This window comes from Marmota marmota, unplaced genomic scaffold (genome assembly GCF_001458135.2).
Source record: "Marmota marmota marmota unplaced genomic scaffold, marMar, whole genome shotgun sequence".
In the NCBI taxonomy this organism is placed as follows: domain Eukaryota; kingdom Metazoa; phylum Chordata; class Mammalia; order Rodentia; family Sciuridae; genus Marmota; species Marmota marmota.
In genome coordinates this window covers 20,698,446-20,719,926 of record NW_025999842.1, presented here as the reverse complement: position 1 = coordinate 20,719,926, position 21,481 = coordinate 20,698,446, and the positions used below count along the sequence as shown (strand labels likewise).

At 31.9% G+C, this 21,481-nt stretch overlaps 1 protein-coding gene across 7 annotated transcripts in view; it reads left to right on the top strand.

Annotated features, from left to right (window-relative positions):
* Ascc3 (activating signal cointegrator 1 complex subunit 3) overlaps positions 1-21,481 on the top strand; it is a 355,403-nt gene that overhangs the window by 307,158 nt on the left and 26,764 nt on the right. For all 7 annotated transcript variants that reach the window (XM_048814551.1, XM_048814518.1, XM_015499653.2 and 4 more), the window contains one exon: positions 16,712-16,936. In XM_048814551.1, coding sequence (XP_048670508.1) covers positions 16,712-16,936 — 225 coding nt within the window. The remainder of the gene's footprint in view (positions 1-16,711; positions 16,937-21,481) is intronic.

The window sequence follows — 21,481 nt, the reverse complement described above, 5'->3', positions numbered from 1 at the left end:
GAATGTACTCACCATATATTCAAATACGCAAATTTATATACTCCTTTATAAATTGAAACTCAGAATTGATGTCATGTTCTCTCTTGGAAAGCTGTATTAAGAGTTTTAGAAGATTTAACTTAATAAATATATAGAGATATGTAGAATTACTTTTTTGTGAATTGGGAGCTTTTTAATAGCCATAATAGCTTTTTATTATGGTACATAATTTAATTCAAAATCTTAAACAAATTAATTGGCATCTTTGTTATATCATTGTACTAAATAAGATTAAAATAGTCAAAGAAGAGTCAGTACTAGGGAACTGAAAATGCTGGTTTTGGGAAAAAATCACTTGAATTGAATTTACTGAGTCTGATATTTTATAATAAATGCAAAGGAGGAAGAAGGAGAGGTTTTGGAATATTTTGTTAGAAAATGAAGCTAAAACCTATGAGGATAAAATTCGCTTGTTTTTATATTCATCAAAACTTGGACTTTAATCTCAACAATTTGCTAAGACCAAAAGCTAAAGCTTTTTCAGGGGATAAAAATTTTCTAACATAATTATACGTATGAAGGTATAATACTTTGGGTTAAATTTTACTATACAATTACATAGAAATTTTTTTTCAACAATATACTTCAGTATATCACTAGTTGTCCCAATAACTTCCCTTAATATTTTGATAGTCAAATCCTTTGCTTTTGAGCATTTATAGTATCATTGACCTTGTATAATTTTCTCTGCATTTCTACATTAAACCAGAATATAGACCATGTTTCCCAAAGATTTTGTTTTGTTTTTTAGAGGACTATTGAGTATTTTCTCCTATTTTGCTTATAAAGACAATAAGGTATGCTTGAAAGTGCCAAAATTAGACTGACAACCAGCATCTTTCATCAATAACCTCTATCAAATTCTTGCAGAAGCAATCCAAGCATTGTTGGCTTAGCAGGCCAGCATCCCTTTTCCCATCTAGCCCCCACTCAGAGAGCAAGCTTTATTCCAGATGTGGCATTCCAGAAATACTGGGGCTGATCACGCCCATCCTGGCTCTTTTACATTCCAGGAGAGACCAGCTAAGAAAACTAGCACCTACTGTCCCTGCCCAGAATTCTCTCACTGAGCAGTGGTATCATTCTTAAAGAAGTGGCTATTGACCTCACCCCCAGCTACTTTTTGCAGCCCAAGGGGAGAGGCAGTCCTTAAGAAGAAAGAACTCCACTTAATTTCACTGGCTAAGTGAATCGAATTTATTTGGAATAAAGTGTGAGGAAGTTACACCTAAGAATGTTTCATAACAAATGTAAATTTATATTTGCTTTCTTCTGTCAGCTTCTATAAAAGTGTAGACAACAATAATTACATTGTTGGTTTTTTTTTTTTAGTTTGTAACATATAGACATATATAACAATGATAGCAATATGGAGGAGGAAAGGAAATAGGTATAGGAATAATGTTTCTATATCTCACTGAAATTAAGTTAGTGTAAATATGGAATTGATTTGGTAAGTTAATGTGCATGTTTTAGCCCTAGAATAATGGGTTCAAAAAAAATCAAAACACAGAAAAGGAATAAAATAAATTAAAAAATGAAACTTCCCACTAGAAAGTATTCATTTAATGTAAAAGATAGCAGTAAAGAAGGAGAGGAACAAAAAAAAACTTGAGACATGAAACCAAAGAAAGACAATAATGTAATCTAACCATATCAATAATAACATTGTGAAGGAGTTAATAGAATCAAAAGGCAGAAGTCATCAAACTGAAGAAAATAACTATGTGCCATCTACAGGAAATATACTTTATGTTCAAAGTTACAGTTAGGTTAAAAGTGAAAGTATGGGGAAAGCCATGCAAATAGCAATGATGAAAGGGCTGGGCTACACTAAGCTAATGTCAATGGCTATACCAATATCAGACAAAAAGACCAAAAAAAATGATTTTTAATTTTAATAGAGACAATGAGAATGTTTTAAAGAATTAACTGCTCAAACCCATCAGGACAACCTGACAAAAAAATATAAAAAAATCCACAGGTAACATCATGCTAAATGGTAAAAGACTGGAAAATTTCCCTCTAAGATCAAGAACAAGACAGGGTGTTCTTTCTCATCTTTTTTTTTTTTTTTTTCCTGTATTATACTGGAGACTGTACTAGAAATGCCAAAGAAGAAAATAAATATTAATTAAAGGTATGCAAACTAGCAGGGAAAAAGTAAACTATTTTCATTTGCATATGAGATATAGAAAAGATCCTAAGGAACATACTAAAATACTATTAGAACTGAAGAAAAAGTTTAGCAAAGTTTAGGATGATATAAGATCAACATACAAAAATCAATTGTACTGCCATACACTAGTAATTTACATTAAATGATACAGATTTAATGTAAATCTTCATTTACATTAAATGAATACTTTCTAGTGGGAAGTAAAATTAAGAAAACAATTATACTTAAAATTGTGTCAAAAGAATAAAATATGAATAAATTTAACCAAAGAAGTACTAGATTTGCACAATGAAAACTATAGAACATTGTTGAAATAAATTAAAATCTAAGTAAATAAATATTCTACCTCCATGGATTGGAAGACAATGCTGTTAAGATATAATTCTCCCGCATTCATATTCATATGTAACATAATTCCTATCATAATAGAATTTGTGCAGAAATTGAGAAGCTGCTATTAAAATTTATATTATAAAACGAATCAGCTAAAATAATCTTGAAAATTTATAGTACTCACATTGCCTGATTTCAAAGCTTAAAATAGAATGGCAGTGGCATAGAATAGACATATTTATCAATGAAATAGAGAGTCCAAAATAAACATAGTTATAGTCAATTAGTTTTAAATAGTGACACAACAATAAAATGGAGAAAGAATAATCTTTTCAGCAAATGCTGCCAAGATAACTGGATATATGCATGCAAAAGAATAAAATTAGACTTTTTCCTCATGTCATGCATAAAAATTAACTATATCTAGAGATCTAAATGTAAAAGCTGAAAACTATAATACTCTTAGAAATATTTTTAGAAGGATGGTATAAATTGTTATCACTTTGAGTCAAGCAGCAGTATCTTAGTTACAACACCAAAAGCACAAAAAAATGATATTTTAAAAATAGATAAATTGGACTTCATAAAAATTAAAAGCTCTTCTGCAAGTGATATTTTCAAGAAAGTGAAAAGATAACCTCTGGAATAGAAGAAGTATTTATACATCATATATCAAATTTAAAAAAACTTGTATCCAGAATGCCTTTTAAAAAAGCCTTTTATATATAATAATGAGACAAATGACTCAATTAAAACATGTTCAAAGGATCTGAATAAATAATATTGATCAAAAATATGTACAGTAGCCAATAAGTGCATAGAAAAGGTATTCACCATCAGTAATCGTTAGGGAAAATATAATCAAAACCACAGTGAAGGGCTGGGGTTGTGGCTCAGTGATAGAGTGCTTGCCTAGCATGTAAAAAGCATTGGGCTCAATTCTCAGCACCACAAAAAATAAATAAATAAAGGTATTGTGTTCAACTACAACTAAAAAATAAATAAATATTTTTTTAAATTAGCACTGCTTAAACACACACACACAGTTGCTACTTTATATCCTCTATAATGATTAAAATTAAAAAGTCAAACAATGGTAAGTGTTGGTGAGAATTTGGAGAAATTAGAACCCTCATGCATTGTTGGTGGGACTGTAAAAGGTATATCCACTTTGGAAAATATTTTGGCTGCTCCTCAAAATGTTAAGCAAAGATACCATATGACACATCAGTTTCACTCCTAGGGATGTACTCAAAGGGATTGAAACATGTTCAAACCAAAACTTCTACACAAGTGTTCATAGTATATTTATTCATAGTAGTCGAAAAGTGGAAACATCCCAAATGCACATCAACTGAATAATAGATAGATGAAATAAAATAGATCCGTAAGATGATATATTTTGGTACTTACAAGCTAGCTTTAGTATTCCACTGGTTCTCCCCCTCTTATCTCCTGCATGGTTTGAATTTTCTGAGTAGTTCCTCCTCGTAAATTTTAAATAACTTTCATAACAACAAAAACCAAAAAAAGTCCTTGCTTCAAATCTGAGAAGAAACCTTTTTATTAATATTAACATCTTCTTTAAATTGCTATCTTATTTCCCTTCCCCCATTCCTTGCCAAAGTTTAGGGAAAAAATGAGATCTCAACTTGTTTCCATTTTTTTTCCATTAATGAATTCTTACCTTCCTGACTTACTATTGTACCATTGTCCAAAATGTTCAGAGCTCCACAGTGTCCTTAGTAGTGCTTTAGTCTTTTCTATTGGTTCATTTATAATAGTTTTAAATATCATCTTTAAATAGACAAATTATATTGCAAAGTCACCAGTCTTGGTCTCTCTTGTTAACTATCATTCTATACTTCTGCTTGGTCAGTAGGCATTCCTACTTCATCCCTCTGTGACCCAAACTCACACTGTTAAATCTCCTGTTTCATTATGTCCAGAAGACTGAAGATTCTTGGCTTTGTTTTGTCTGTCAGTTGTATCTCAGTCCTTCATATGTTCAAAGTGAATTCCCTGAAGTAATCTTTGACTCCTCCTTGCCTCCTCCCCAATTTCACATATTAAACCAGTTACCAATTCCATTTACTCCTTCCTTTCTATTTTTTTCCCTTAAGTTTCTCCCTTTATATATAATTATTTTTTTTCACTCTTCAGCTCCTGTCTGTGTTCTCATCATCTCGTTCCCAAACAAATGTTAAAGAGGAGATCTTCCAACTTTAGCTTCTTTTATTCACCTCAGTCATTCCTGCCAGTCAGTATGTTTCAAAGCATCATTTCTCCCCTCCACAATTTAAAATTATGTACATAATAAACCACTGTTTCCTTAGCCTGGCTGTCAAGGTATTCTAGTCTATTTTTTTTTTTTTTACCTATACCTTCAACTGGACTCCTACAAATTGCTTCCTTGATTAACTTTCACCTTTAAAAATGCTGTGTTGGGCTGGGGATGTGGCTCAAGCGGTAGCGCGCTCACCTGGCATGCGTGCGGCCCGGGTTCGATCCTCAGCACCACATACAAACTAAAGACGTTGTGTCCGCCGAAAACTAAAAAATAAATATTAAAATTCTCTTTCTCTCTCTCTCTCTCTCTCTCTCTCTCTCTCTCTCTAAAACAAATAAAAATAAAAATGCTGTGTTGTGCACTCAGCTTCATTCTTTTGCTTAGAATTCACATCTGGAATATGTGTCTGACATTCATCCATCCATCTTGGCTCAGCTCCATTTCAAAATATTTCTTAATTCAGCCTCAATGGATATTTCTAAATTTTTAACAGTTTATATATCATTTATTTTGCAATTACTCTTGTATTTTATTGTGATTTTTTTATACTGGCCTATGTTGATGTTTTACTTTTAGATTTATTTAATTTTTTTGTACATGCATTTTCTAACTCCTAGAACAAAAATATTCAATAAATATTAAATAGAGCACAAGTGTTTTACTAGAATGTTTTAATCCTTTCCTCTTTGGGTTTAATTTTTGTTTTAGGGGGTTTGTTTGTTTATGTTTAATATATTCTCCTAGCCTATAGAAATGCAAATTCTAAAGTTACTTCCAATAAATATGTGAAATTTTAAAATCAGAAGAAAGATGATAGGGAAAAGTTTATTTCTCTTTTTAAAGGTAGATTGTAGAATGTGACTTTTGACCTTATACAATTATTATATATTGCGGTTAATCTCAGTATCCCCTTTTAGTATTCAGACCTAATAGTCTCAAGATTTTTACTTCTTAAAAGGAAAATATCTAAACATTGTTAAGCTATAAGGCATTTTTATTATATCCTTGAAAACTGAGGAATTTTTTTCAAGTTTCATCAAAGAGCAATTTTTTAAGGACTTAGCTATAAATCCTGGGAAATAGAAGTTCTTGATGGAATTCTTACCACTGAAATTATTTTAAGTACAACAGTCCTGCTGGTACCCACTATTATAAGATCCCTTAAAATCCAGCTGTCAACCAGGTGGTCCTTCTTACAATGGAAAGAATAATGTATTATTTCTTGTTCATATTTATTTTTGGCAATTGATTCTGTGCTTTCCCTAAACTGGTTGAAGGCCAAACATATGTCCATAAGTTTAAGACATTGATACAAATCAGATACATGTACTCATATAAGTCCTAAAAGGAACACACATAGATCTTAGGGGAAATTATAATAATATTCAGCAAAATTTATATTTTTGCCATCTTTATATAATGAAATTATTTTGACACTTTATTATAGTGAAATAAATTAAGTGAACATTAGAAAAATAATGTTAGTGATTAATTAAGTAAATCTTCATTTTCACTTTGTAGTAAATATTTTTTAGTATAGGGCTCTTTTATGTTTGTCTTTAAAGTAGTAAGTTTATTTCTAGTATACATTAAACTGAATTTTATGAGTGTAAATGCCATGTAAAGTAGTTTATAAGTGTTAAGTTTATAAGTTTGTTCATATGATAGTGTATGATTTAGTTAATTTGAATAGATTATTCTAATAAAAGTACAAGTTGTAAATATTGAAACAACATCAGTTACATATAATTAGGTGATATGTAGAAAAAAGTTATAACACTATTTTTAATAGATTGAATAAAAGGCAATATGAAATAATATATCTAAACCTGATAAATTCCAGATTCTTTTTAAAATGTTATTATGAAATGCCTAATACCCCATCAATTTAATACTTCAGAAAGTAAAGAAATTAAATAGGGTTCCTATCAGGGAAATTTACTGAAATGCTTTTTCTAAAGCTTCAGTAGCCAAAAGACAGCACTGGAATGTGAGAAACTAATTTTGGTTTGTTTTAACGCCTCAGAATGTTACAAATTAATCAAGTGCTACTTAAAGTCTAGAACTCATTAACTTTATAAGTTTTACTTTTCCCATGACAGAGATTAAGTTATAGCATAAAGCTTCTTTAGTCTCTCAAATTGATCAGGCTGCCATCCCCACTGTACAAGTGCCCTCTTGTCTGCTATTTAGTGAGTTCAATGTAGGCAGTGATGTGTGCAATGACAAAAGTATCAGTTAACTGTTACATAACATTTGCAGGAGACCAAGTATGAATTCACCCTAGCCTTGTCTTTCCTCTCTAAGAAATTTGTTTAGGTAAAGGCGACTCTTATAGTTAGTGCTCCTGAAAAAACTGTGTGTGTATAGACACACACACACTCAAACAATATTCATTTGTTCATACACTTTTTCAGTAAAGAAAAAGCTTAAGTAAATTATAAGTATTTACTCATCAGTTTCTTATTTTAACAAATCTAAAAGGTAAAGTACAGTCAATGTATTTAAGGGCCACAAGTCCTTATAAGATTTACATATCAAATAAAACTACAGGAGCCCTAACTAAACCCAGGGGCCAACTAAGGTCTGAAAGACCTAACTCAGCAGACTAGATTTGCAGGTTGTTCTTAGAACAAACAAGTAAGTTTTGTGAGATGATGTGAATTAAATATTGTGTAGGAATGTGTATCTCCAGTAAACTAAAAATCAGTGTAAAACACAAACAAAATGTAGTAGCATACATACACATTTTTTATTTACTACTTTATATGAGTAGCTGAGTTTATAGCATTTGTAGAACAGATTGAGGTTTGTAATGAAAAGGGAAACAAAATGAAAAGTATTGAGTGAACAGCAGGGACCATTTGATGTGATTATGAAAGATGTTTCTTTATTCTGCTTTTTTCTTTTGTAATCTAAAAACAGTAGCAGGGGGTTACAAGCAGAGTTCATCATAGGTTGTCAATCACTGTCATTTAGCATTTGCAGAGGAAGATGTCTTTATTCAAGGACAGCTGGGCAAATCAGAGACACAGATTTGCAGTTCGTAGTCTATCCAGCCTATACTAAATAAACAAGGACAGGGGAGACAAACCAGCCTCTCACATAAAAATATAATGGAGTCCACTGACCTTGTTGCCCTCCATTCAGCTTCAATCCCAGTTGCATAAAAGCTTCACTACCCACTTTCAATTTCCTTTAATTACCTACATGATGTAGATAAGAAAATGAACCTCACTTACAGTTAGTGATCACACACAGGAAATTAACTAGACAAGTTGTTTAAAATTAGAGGAGTAATTTGGAGGTAAATAGAGTGTCCTACTGAGGAAGAAATGGCTAGAAAGGGTTTTTGTTTGCCTGTTTGTTTTTAACTAAGAATTTTGATTATTTTGCTAGATCGCTTTGCTGATCCTGAGATTGCTACTTTTCTAGTCAATCAAGTTTAAAAAAAAAAAATCTCCTTTATAAAGTATTCTAAAACATCCAGGATAAAATACTTGAGGGACACAAGAGCTAACTAAAGTGGTGAAGCAAGCCATGTCACATACTAAAGAGCTTAGAAAAATTGTGAAATGGAATTCCAGGAATAAGTGACCATGGTTCTCACTGGAGGGTCTGGCAGAGCAATTGAGGATTAAATAGCAGTTGTCTTCAGTCTTTCTTCACTTTAAATCTGCTTCTGGACTCCATAATAAAGCACTACCACCAGTAACAACAACAAAAGCCAACTAATAATATTTCTATTGCTAGATTTAAAAGCAATAATATTATTGTTCATTCTTATGGTTCATAGGCATTTGATTTTTAATTAGAAAACAATATAGGGTTTAAAAGTAATGTAACTTTTCCTTCAGAAAAGGTACACCAAATGTATAGTATAAATGATTCTTTCATTTCCCCCTTTCAACAGTATTTTGAGTTAGTTCCACTTAGGTGCACTGAAAAGAGCATGTTTCCTTATCACACCCATTTTTGTACTTTTTTGAACATTTAATTAATATGGATTTAAAAGAAACCTAATTGGAGATTAGTAGTTCAAGAGGATATAATTCCTGAATAATTTATCTTTAATTTAACTGCCTTTTGTATTATAAGCATATTTTCTTTCAAAAAAACAATATTTTCAATGACACAATTACGTAAAAATTGTATGATTGCTTAAGTAAAATGAATATACAATTACTTGTAAAGCATAAGTATGAATACTTATATTCTAACATTTTAAGAAGTTTAACATTGTAAGATGCATGATATTTCTAAAAGATGGCAAATGAATTTTATTTCAGATAATAAAGTATACTTATGTAATCATATTTACAACTGAAAACTATAGAACAAAACTCAAATAATTGAATCTTAAAACTTAGTCAACGTCCTATTTGATATCAGATGTATTATATTATGTTACTATTATAATGCCTGACATATACAGAAAGGCTTTCCATGTTCAAATGTTTTATAAACAATATTACATTGAATCCTCATACCATACCCCAATTTAAGACAAGGAATTTGGGATTTGGGTAGGTACAGTTACCCTCATAAGGTCACATAGTTTGTAAAAGGCAGAACTGTAGATCCACATTGAACTATTGTATCAGTTCTGAAGAACAGTTTCTTCAAGGAGATGAATAACTTATTACACATTCTTTGGATACCCTTTAATTTAAACACTGGAAGCAGAAAAAAAAAGAATCCTCAAATGAAGTAATAGTTCTTGATGAAACCTGTTTATTATGGACAATTTTTAACTATAGAAACAAATTAAATTGATAGTTTATAAACATTTATAAATCAAATGTCAACTCCTTTGATTTAAAAACTGTTGCCTTTGTCACATTTAATAATGGAAAAGAATTTCCTTTCCAAAAGCATATATTTAATAATAAAATCAGTGTAGGCCCTTTCAGATTGTTTTATTATCAAGTATATGTGAAGACATAACTTGCATTTGAAAAGTAATGATAATTGTGAGCCTTCTTAAGAGTATTTTCTCATAGTTACTCCCCTTATCCACTGAAATTCACACCTTAATCTATTCCCTCTGCCACCTTTATTTTTTTAAAATTAATTTTACAGTCTTTCAGTTCATTCATAACCTCTTCAGAGATTCCTTCCCAACCCACTTGTTATGTGTATCTCTCCCTATCCCATGTGTTCAGTTATCACTTTATATTTATTTATAGTCAATTTTGATTAAGGTTTGGTTTCCCCACTAGACTTCAGAGCTTCATCTGTTTTTTGTTCAGCATTGGGTACACCCATCAATAATATATTTAATAAATAAAAATATTATAATAAATAAATAAAATATTGTAATAAATATATTGTAATAAATAATATAGTGTAATAATAAATAATATAATGTAATAATAAATTGTAAAATAAATAAATTACCCAGCATAATAAGACCTACCCATTGTAGCTGTTAAAGTACTTTTAATTTTTTAAGTGTATTTTTTTACAAAGAAATTAAGGAACTTTTAGTTTAGAAAGATTACATTATTCAATGTTTAAGAGGAATCACTGAATTAAATTTTGTTTAGTAATTTTTTTTTAATCCTTGGGTAACCTACAGTAAAGGTCTGGAGGCCCTTATTAAACTGAAATGAGTCTACTGCAGAGCATTTTTTCCAACCTGAAATGTACTCAGCTGTTAGCAGACTCATCTAATACTGATACTGCTAACAGTAAGCAAATTTCCAATCCTAGTAAAGAAGGGGATTAAAGCAATAAATCGGATAATTGAAGAAGAGTTGGCATGGTTTAGAAAGCAGTGGAGTCACATCTAACATGGAACTGGGATTCAAAGGAGGGAAATAAAACAAAAAGCATCTATGATCATCAGAGTTACCTGAATAACCCCACAGGTACAATAAGCATGATTATGTGTAGTCAGCCCTGTTCAACTCCCAGTGAGTTCAAAGCCACTAGTTTTTCCTCTAACATTGGAGCAGATCATTGTTTCTTTAGCACCAGATGAAGTAACTAACATGTATTTATAGGTCATGCTATATTAGAAATGTGCGTCTTTGAATACTAGAATCACATTCACTTTAGAAAGAGATTCACACTTCCATGAGTTATGAAAACTAAAGGCTCATATGAGACACCTACCTACCTACCTACCTACCTATCTGTCTGTCTCTTTCTTTTTCTCTGCCCTCTCCCAACCTCCATCTTCTGCTGTCTCTCTCTCTCTCTCTCTCTCTCTCTCTCTCTCTCTCTCTCTCTCTCTCCCCGAGGAAAGGGGTAAATAGTGTATATAATTAAATTTGAACAAGATTGTACCGAGAGAAGTACATTACTATATGTATATGACAGTGTTTTCATATTTCTACTTTACAAAATTTTAATTGAACTTTTCATATAATTTGTAAAACTCATCCTGTTCCCTACATATTTGGGACCTGAAGAGTCAATTCCGTTTTGAATGTTAAAAGAGCCATTGCTTTTTCTCCAGTAAAATATCAGAAAGAATCATACTTTGTGAATGAGAGAAATAATTTGAAGTGTAAATACATTTTAAAACGTTTAAACCTGATTTCTTCTTCCTTCACAACCTCCACCCAACAGTCTTAATTTTGCCCTCTTTTTAAATATATTTTGCATGTTTAACAGAAAGCTCCTGCTGAGTGTTTCCAACTCTCTACTATTAATATCGTCATCATTTTCTTCATCCCTAAAGCTTAAACATTAGACTGTCCTGAACTGTTTTTATGGATCTGCGCACACTGTTTTCTTTCCTGGAATGCAGAGAATCTCACTCTCTCTTCTTCTACAAATTATTCTAAACCTAGAACAAACACTGGCTCTTCTTGGAAACTTTCCAACACATCCACTTTTCTTCAGTGTTCTTTTTTGAATAATGATATTTTATTCTACACTTAAAATGCTTATTCATCTATATAAATTGTTTTTCACAATATGATTTTAATTTCTTGAAGGAATAGATCATGTTTTAGATTTCTGAGCCATTTTCTTCCCTTTCTGCTCTTCAGATTTTCTTAAACCAATTGGCAAGGCTGGGATGATAAGTGGACTTGTTGATAGGCATTTGGACAGAAGCTAGACATGAGATTGAAATGGGTCAGTCACTAGGTAAAAATTCTTCAGTCCTGAATTCACCAAAAAATCCAAAAATAAGAGCACTATCATATATAGTTAGTACCTCTTTTTGGCAGATGTCTTCAAAAAAATAAAAAGAGGTGAAATGACATACAAAAAAGAAAACCAAGATGACGTATAGGGGAAAATATAAGTGCCAAGGTATCAGTGTACACTTCTTACATTAAAAGTCAAAAGTAATACTATAGAATAGCCATGATATTTTTGACTATTGTATTTAAATTTTAAAAGAGACTTAATTAACAAATAGTGGAGTTCAATAAAATGTTTCAAATAATACTCAAGATACGCTTTTAGCATACTATATTTAATGAATAGAAACTTTTTGTAGGCATTTTTCAGCATCTTGAATTTAACATTTTCCTTTCTCCTGTGAGGAAGTTATTGTAGAACACTCTTCACTTTCCCCATCAAGTTTCTATCTGCTCATCCTGTGTTTCTTAGCTTAACTGTCATTTTCTTCAGGAACCTCTCAACCTTCCTACTAAATTGGTCAAATTCCTTTGCTGACCTCTTTTTTATTTCCATATTTCATCTTCATAGCACTTGTCACAATATCAAATTTGCATTTATATGTATGATTCCTTCCTCTTTAATTATCAAGAAAGATTTATGTAGAGTTGGTTTTAAAACTACCTTAACTGTTTGGTAGAATTTACTAGGGAATCCATCAGGGCATGAAACTTTCCTTGTGAGAAGATTTTTAATGACAAATTCAATTTATTTAATACATAATCTGTTTCTTATTGGGTGAATTTTGGTAGTTCATGTCTTTCAAAGAATTTGTACATGTATCTATTTTTACATTTATAAGCATAAAGCTATTCATATTATTTTCTTATTATCCTTTTAGAATCTGTAAAATGTGTAGTTACGTGTCCCCACAACTTAAGCCTAATATTGGTATATGTCTTCTCTCTCTTTATTATGATCTGTCTACTAGAGAATTATCAACTCTATTGATCTTCTCAAGAACCAGATTTTGGTTTCACTGATTTTTCTCTCTAGTTTTCCTTTCCTATTTCAATTATTTTTGCTTTAATTTTTTTTAAATTTTCTTTCTTCTGCTTATTTGGGTTTAATTTGTTCTTCTTTCTCTAGTTTCTTAAAATAGGAATTAAGGTCATTATCTTAAGACATTTCTTCACTTAAACATAGACATTTAGTTTTGTAAATTCCAAGTGATAGTCCAAAAAATCTAATTGTGCATTTATTTGTATTCATTTCAAAATATTTTCTAATTTCCTTTCTTATTTCTTCCTTGATTCCTGGATTATTTGGAAGTGTGTTTTTTAGATTTCTTCTTGTGCCTGTACCAATGTTTCCTCATGTTATTTGAAGCCTAAATGTTTTCAATTGCTATGTCATGCTGACTGATTTCTTTCTTTATAAAATGACCATCTTCATCCTAGATAATATTCTTTGCTCTGAAACTTACTGTGTCTGAAATAAATATAGCTACTTCTCCTTTCATTTGACAAGTATTAGCATAGTGTATCTTATTCTGTCCTTTTACTTTAACATACTTGTCCACATATGTATATGATATTTATGTATATGTACAAGTATATGTATAGTGTGTGTAATATAAGCAGCATATAATTGAGCCATGCTTTATTATGCAAACATTTCTGACTTCAGACATGATTATTCGGAACATTTACCTTAAATGTGGTTGTTGATCACCTCTGTCAAAGTATATAATCTTGCCATTTGTTTTCCAAAGACCTGTTGTTGGTTTTTAATTTTATTATGGTACAAAAACATTTTTTACATACCTCATTTGTTCTTTGTTCTTTTTTGTTTTGAGCTTTTTTATTTTGTTCTGGTTGCTTTTTGTTGTTGTTGTTTTGGTTTTTTAGGTTTTTGTCTTTTGGGCCTTTGGGGTTATTTTTTATTGGCTATAGCTACTTTGTTTTGCTGCTTTAATGGTTGCATTAAATAGCAACCATTACAGTAAAATAGCAACTGATTACAGTCTATGTCCAAATGACATACTCCACAATACACTTATTATTATTTTTGTTTCAACAGTTGGTTGTCAATGACATTAAAATAATAACAATTTTTTTATATATTTATCTACACAATTACTGTTTTTAGTGTTCTTCATTTGTTTATGAAGCTCCATATTTTCATTTGGTATAATTTATTTTCTGCCTGAACAGTTTCTTTTTAAATTATTTCGGCTTTTGTATGTTTAAAAATGCTTCTTTTTTAACAAACAGGGTTTCGCTTTGTTTTCCAGTCTAGCCTCGAATTCTTGAGCTCAAGCATCCCTCCTGCCTTGGCCACCCAAGTGGCTGGGACTACAGACATCAGCTTCCATGCCCAGCTTCATTTTTGAAGGATTTATTTCTCTTGATATAGCATTCTAGACTGACAGGGTTTTTTTTTTTTTCTTCCTTCTCCTTTTAGTCATTCTCCACTGTTGCCTTATTGTATTGTTCCAATGAGAAATCTGCTGTTATTTGTGTTATCTGTATATAATGTATAAATTATCTGTATAAATCTGCTGTTATCTGTATATAATGTAGCTTTTCCTTTGACTTCTTTTTATGTTTTCTCTTTATCGTTTTCAATAATTCAATTGTGATGAATTTTAACTACTATAGTTTTCTTCATTTGTTGTTGATTGGGGTTCATTGAACTTATTGAGTCTATTATTTCATAGTTTTCATTGAACTGGAAACTATCCAGCCATTATTTCTTTTTTGTGTGTGCATTTCTTCCCGTAATATGCATTAGGACACTTGCAGTTGTCTCACTCCTCATAATGCTGTTTATTTTTTTAATTCTTTTTTCTCTCTGTTTCACTTTTAATAGTTTCTTTTGATGTCTTTAAGTTCACTGTTTTCTTCTTTAATGTGTATTCATCCATTAATAAAGTACAGGGCATTTTTTCATTTCAAATATTATAGTTTTTATTTCGAGATATTGAAGTTTGAGTAGTTGTCTCTTGAATATGTAGAATACAGTTGGCATAACAGTTCAGTGTCCTTGACTGCTAATTCTAAGATCTGTGCCAGTTCTAGGTTAGTTTCCATTGATTGATTATTCTCCTCACTACTGATCCTGTTGTCCTGCTTTTTTGCATCGCTGGTAACCATTAATTGGATGCCATACATTGTAAATTTCACCTTCTTGAGTGAAGTGTGTGTGTCTGTATTCCTATAAATTATCCTGAGCTTTATTCTGGAATGTAGTTAAATTTCTTGGAAGCATTTGATCCTTTAGCTCTTGCTCTTATAATTTGTTAGGTAAGTCCCAAGTAGTAATCATTGTAGAGCTAATTATTCCCCAGTCCTTAGGCAAGATCATCTCCACCTTATACCCTGTGAATTATGAGTGTCTTTGGTCAGTGTGGTGGGAACAGGCATTATTCATGACACTGAGTGCTGGACACTGTTCCCTGTAATTGGTTTGCATGATTCTTTTTCTAGCTTTGTGTGGTTTTTTTTTTTTTTACTGTTTAGTACACCTCTGAATAAAAATGTATGGTTGACCCCCTGCAGATCTTTGGCATTTATGTGCACATTCATTTCCTCTCTTCTCCCTTGCCAGCTAAGACCACTCCCTTTCCCTCTCCTTTAGTACACTGTAATGCATACTTTATCCACTTGGACATTCAGCTTCATCTCTTTAATTTGGGGAGTTCTCCAAATTCTTTTGGATTCCTCTTCTGTGCACCATTTCCTAGAAAATCTCCATGTAGTATTCTGGGGCAATATTAGAGCTTACCTAGTTTGTTTTCTCTATCTCAAGGGCTACTGTTTTGCATAGCTACCCCTATCTTCAATGCCTTGAAGGTCACTGTTTCATATGTTTTATGTTTTCTTTTGTTTGTGTATAGAGGGGATGCAGTTGCTAGGGAAGAGTAAATCCTGTCCCTATTAATCATTCAAAGAATTATATACATTATAATTGCAATTATACCAAAGAATTATATACATTAACACATCCAATTAATGTTATTGTAGATGTAGGACTTTCACATCAACAGCAGCAGGCTGAATCTCAACTACATATTTGGAAGAATAAGACTTTTCTTTCACACACTAATAAAGTAGAGCAGTGTAAGCATAATATTTTTTCAAGAAAAACTGGATTGTAATCCAATAGATACAATAAATTTTAAGTTAATGAACATACTTTCCACCCTTTCCTCAACTTACCAATTTTAATTTTGTCTTTTTCTTCAGCCATGCCTTACCCTATTTCTTCTACTTATTCTCCAGATCTTAACTTACACATCGCTTTAAAAAAAAAACAAAAACTTTTCCTGACCCTCTAAAATAAGTAGATTCCCCAAACTGAATGTCCTTTCAGCACTCTGAATGTAGCATATCATAATATTCATTATACTTTTTAGAAGTTGTTTGCCTGTTTTCCCTGATGGGTTCACGGTTTCTTGTTCATGGCTATGACCTCACCATAACTATAATGTGTAATGCCTAGTAAGTCCTCTATTATTTTTGTTAACTGTTAAATACAAAAGAGCACTCCTGAAGTTCAGAAATATTGTACATTACTAGCTTTTGCTTTATATTTATTATAGTAATGAACAAAGCATAATTCTAAAGGATATGGTTATTTATGGTTTCTTTAAACCATGTTTAAAAGTAGGTAAAGCTGAGGAGTGCATTAATTATTATGATGTTGATACAAGAGACATATATATATGTATGTGCATGAGTGTTTGTGTGTATGTATATGGATTTGTTTGTTTTGCTTTACAGGATGCAGAAGAATACACAGATTTGCCAGTAAGACACAATGAAGATCATATGAACAGTGAATTGGCAAAATGTCTTCCTGTTGAATTAAATCCCCATTCATTTGACAGCCCTCACACCAAAGCCCATCTCCTGCTTCAGGCGCACCTCAGTCGAGCCATGCTGCCCTGCCCAGATTATGACACTGACACCAAAACAGTCTTGGACCAAGCTCTCAGAGTATGTCAGGTATGAATGTCATTTAATATCTACATTTTCTTCTATCATTTCTGCCCTTTTTTGCCTATTTTATGATAAAATGTGCTTGTGTTTAAAAATGTTTACTTAACATTGTTGAAAAACACATGGTGGTGAATCAAATCAAGAATTTTCAAAGGTAAAGCAGATAGAAATACATTAACATTGTTGAAAAACACATGGTGAATCAAATCAAGAATTTTCAAAGGTAAAGCAGATAGAAGTACATTAAGATAACAGTTTCCAACATCCATTCAGCTGTAATCTGTTAAAGGCAAGAACTTTTCTATGCATTGAGCATATCATAATTTACAAAACAGAAGAGTCTCTTTTCCTATAGATTTTCACTCAAGATGGAGAAGACTGGCCATTAAAAATGTAAGTCAAGATGGGCACAGTGGTATATGCCTACAATCCTAACAACTCAGGAGGTTGAGGCAGGAAGATCACAAGTTGAAGGCCGGCCCAAGAAACTTTAGTAGCTCAGTGATAAAGAACTTATCTAACATGCTTGGGGCCTTGGGTTCAATGCCCAGTAGCACAAGAAAAAAAAAAATTTACATATGTATATGGAGAAAGAGTTTTAGATAGATAGGTGATGTATATGTATGTGTATCTCTATCTCACAGTGAAGAGAATATAGAAGAAGATGGAGAGTTCCATTTTGTACTGTTTTTTTCATGTGATATGTAAGGACTGGCTCACTAGTAAGATGACATTTAAGACAAGAATTAAAGGAAGAGAGAGAGCCCTGGGGCTTCTGGAAAGCTGTATTACAAACACTGGGAGAATCAAGTGCCAAGTCTCTTGTGTAGAAGTTACTTGGTATATTCAAGGAACATCAGAGAGACCACTGTAAAAAGAGAGAGAAAAATGGTTAAAAATGAGGTCTGAGAGTATTAGGAGTACAGATTGTAGAGGAAATGGAATCAAAGATGATTCCAGGGCTTTTCTCCATTTTACAAGCAAAGGTTAAAGTTCCTAAGTTTTAGCTATAGTGCTGGGTGCTCATTTGTATTTCTTATAGCTCCCCATACATATGCAAACATTGACTTGTTAATGAACTCAGGGGTCAGAAATGCAGATCACATAGGGAGTTTATGAACCACAATAGGGATTTTAGAGTTTACTTTGAATGAAAAGGAATCCATTAGAGCATTGGCTCACTTGTGGTTGTTAGTTATACCTATCAGTATTTCCCATAGTAGTTGAAACTGAGAAATTTGAGATTATTTATTCCTTCACTTGAAGATAACAATTAGGTTCATCATATGTTAACATAAATGTGATTTTTCATTAAAAATAACTGTGTTTGTAGGCAACAAAAAAATTAGTGAGAATTATGGAATTGTTTTATTCTTTGCAGATAACTTTAATAAAAGTCAGCCGATTGATTTACCTCCTCTTGTCAATACAAAGTTCTATTACAAGATGTTATTTTACTTGAAGTATATGAAGAAAACTTGGCCTCACAGCAATACATAATTGTAAAAGCAAAGAATATTTTCATAGCCTTTTCAGAAAATTGTGAATATTCTTCTTTGATACTACCCAAAAACGTGACGAGTTTTATTTCTTGAAGTTTACCTGCAATGTGGAATCTGAAGCCATATCAATGAAATTTTCTTACCTTCAATGCTCTTAGACTAGGCAAGAAATGATGGTGTTTGATCCAGATTAATATGGGTGAAGCTGATGAGAATTGGTTGTATCCTTTTAAGGAGGACTAATAGACTCTGCTAATCAATAAGACAAAGGTTTTTAAAAGAAGTGAGAAACCAAAGATGATTCCAGGGCTTTTCTCCAGAAGAGCTAGAAGGAAGAAGCTGCTGTATAATACATGATGACTGTGGAAGATATAGGTTAAGTGAGGGAAGCACACTGATAGGATTCATATTATTAAGATTTTGTTTTTATACATTATACTTTTTTGAACATTTCTGGAATAAATAATTTTTAGAATTTCCAAAAGCCTTCAGGTATTTTTAAAAGTACAGTAAGTCTATCTGTGAAGATATGTGTACAAGTATGTACATTATGGCACCATTTGCAAAATTAAAAGCTTAGAAATAACATAAGTGTCTTTCAGGTTATAGAACACTACAAAATGTTACAATTCCTTTTATAAATTCTACATCTATATGGAATACCTCTATACGTATGTAAAGATATACCTGAGAGAAGATCCAGAAGGGTTTCACCAAAAGATTAATAGCCATCTCTGGGATGTGGGATTTGGAGTGCTTTTTAATCTTTATGTTTTTCTCAAATATTTGAAGCATTATATTGAGCCTCTAACAATTCTGCTACTTAAAAATAACAATTTCATTTTTAAAAATTGGAAAATAAATATAGAACAGTAAACACAAGTCATCAGAAATTAGAAGGGAAGTAAGGCTGTAACACAAACCTTTTGACACACTTTTATAACTCACACATGGTTTATTTCTCTAGGAAGATGATTTACCATTCCTTATTAGTCACATTTTACAAGCAAAGGTTAAAGTTCCTAAGTTTTAGCTATGGTGCTGGGTGCTCATTTGTATTTCTTGTAACTCCCCATACATATGCAAACATTGACTTGTTAATGAACTCTGGGGTCAGAAATGCTTGGAGAAAAGGTGTAAGAGGAAGTAAATTGCATACTCACAGAAATATTGGTTTTGTATTATAATCTTTTATGTATTTTACATGCAAAAGTTATGATGCATAATCAATTGACACATTTCTTTCATCAGACAGTAGTAATTCAAAGTCTATCTAATAAAGCACACTCTAAAGGAATCTTTCTAAATTTACCATCAGATAGAATTCACTTAGGTACTTTTAAGCTCTGTTAGATATATTTATGTATAGTTTCTTTGGTTGATACTTATATTTCTTAAATATTTTTGATACGTCTAAGTAACATCTCAGAGAATATTTTCCTCCTTAATCATAAGAGTCATACACTTCATTGTAGATGATTTGGAAAAGCAAATACCAAAGATAAGGTCATTCATAATAATTATTCTTCCCCAGAAATATGAGTCTTTTTTCTTTTTAATGAATTTTTAAATTTTGTTTTAAATTCAAACTTTTTTATTTGTTCAAATTAGCTATACATGGCTAGAATACATTTTGATACATCATACATAAATGGAGTATAACTTCTCATTCTTCTGGTTGTAGAGTTATACTGGTCATGTAATCATGTATGCACATAGGATAATAATGTCCAATCCATCCTACTATCCTTTCTACCCCTATACTCTCTCCCCTCCCTTCATTCCCCTATATCTAATCCAAACTATCTCTGCTCTTCCCCAGTTACCCCACCCCCTTATTGTGAATTAGCATCCACATATAAGAGAAAACATTCAGCCTTTGATTCTTTGGGATTGGCCTATTTCACTTAGCATGATGTTCTCAAGCTCTATCCATTTACCTTCAAATGCCATAATTTTATTCTTCTTGAAGGCTGGGTAATAGTCCAATATGTGTATGTGTGTGTGTGTGTGTGTGTGTGTGTACACACACACACACCACAGTTTCTTTATCCATTCATTTGTTGAAGGGCATCTAGGTTGGTTCCACAGTTTAGCTGTTGTGAATTGAGCTGCTATAAATATTGATGTGGCTGTGTTACTGTAGTATGCGGATTTTAAATCCTTTGGGTATATAGATCAAGGAGTGAGATACCTGGGTGAAATGGTGGTTCCATTCTGAGTTTTCTGAAGTATCTCCATACTGTTTCCATATTGGTTGCACCAATTTGCAGTCCCACCAGTAAAGTAAGAGTGTTCCTTTTCCCTCACATTCTTGCCAATATTTATTGCTGGTTATATTCTTGATAGTTGCCACTATGACTAGAGTGAGATGGAATATCAGTGTAGTTTTGATTTGCATTTCTCTGATTGCTAGAGATGTTGAACATTTTTTCATATATTTGTTGATCAGCTGTATTTGTTCTTCTGTGAAGTGTCTGTTCTGTTCCTTAGATCAGTATCTGTTGATTGGATTATTTGTTGTGTGTTTTGTTTTGTTGTTAAGTTTTGAGTTCTTTATATATCCTGGAGATTGATATTCTTTCTGAGGTGCATACGGTAAAGATGTTCTCACATTCTGCAGGCTCTCTTTATGTTACTGATTGTTTCATTTGCTATGTAGAAACTTTTTAATTTGATGACATCCCATTTATTGACTCTTGATTTTAGTTCTTGCACTTTAGGAGTCTTATTAAGGAAGTCAGTTCCTAACACAATATGGTGGAGATTTTGGCCTACTTTTTCTACTATTAGGCCCATGGTCTCTGTTCTAGTGCCTAAGTCCTTGTTCAACTTGAGTTAAGTTTTGTTCAGGGTGAGAGATAGGCATTTAATTTCATTTTATTACATATGGATCTCCAGATTTCCCAGCACCATTTGTTGAAGAGGCTATCTTTTCTCCAAAATATGTTTTTGGGGCCTTTGTCTAGTATGAGATAACTGTATTTATGTGGGTTTGTCTCTGTGTCTTCTATTCTCTACCATTGGTCTACATATCTGTTTTGGTGCC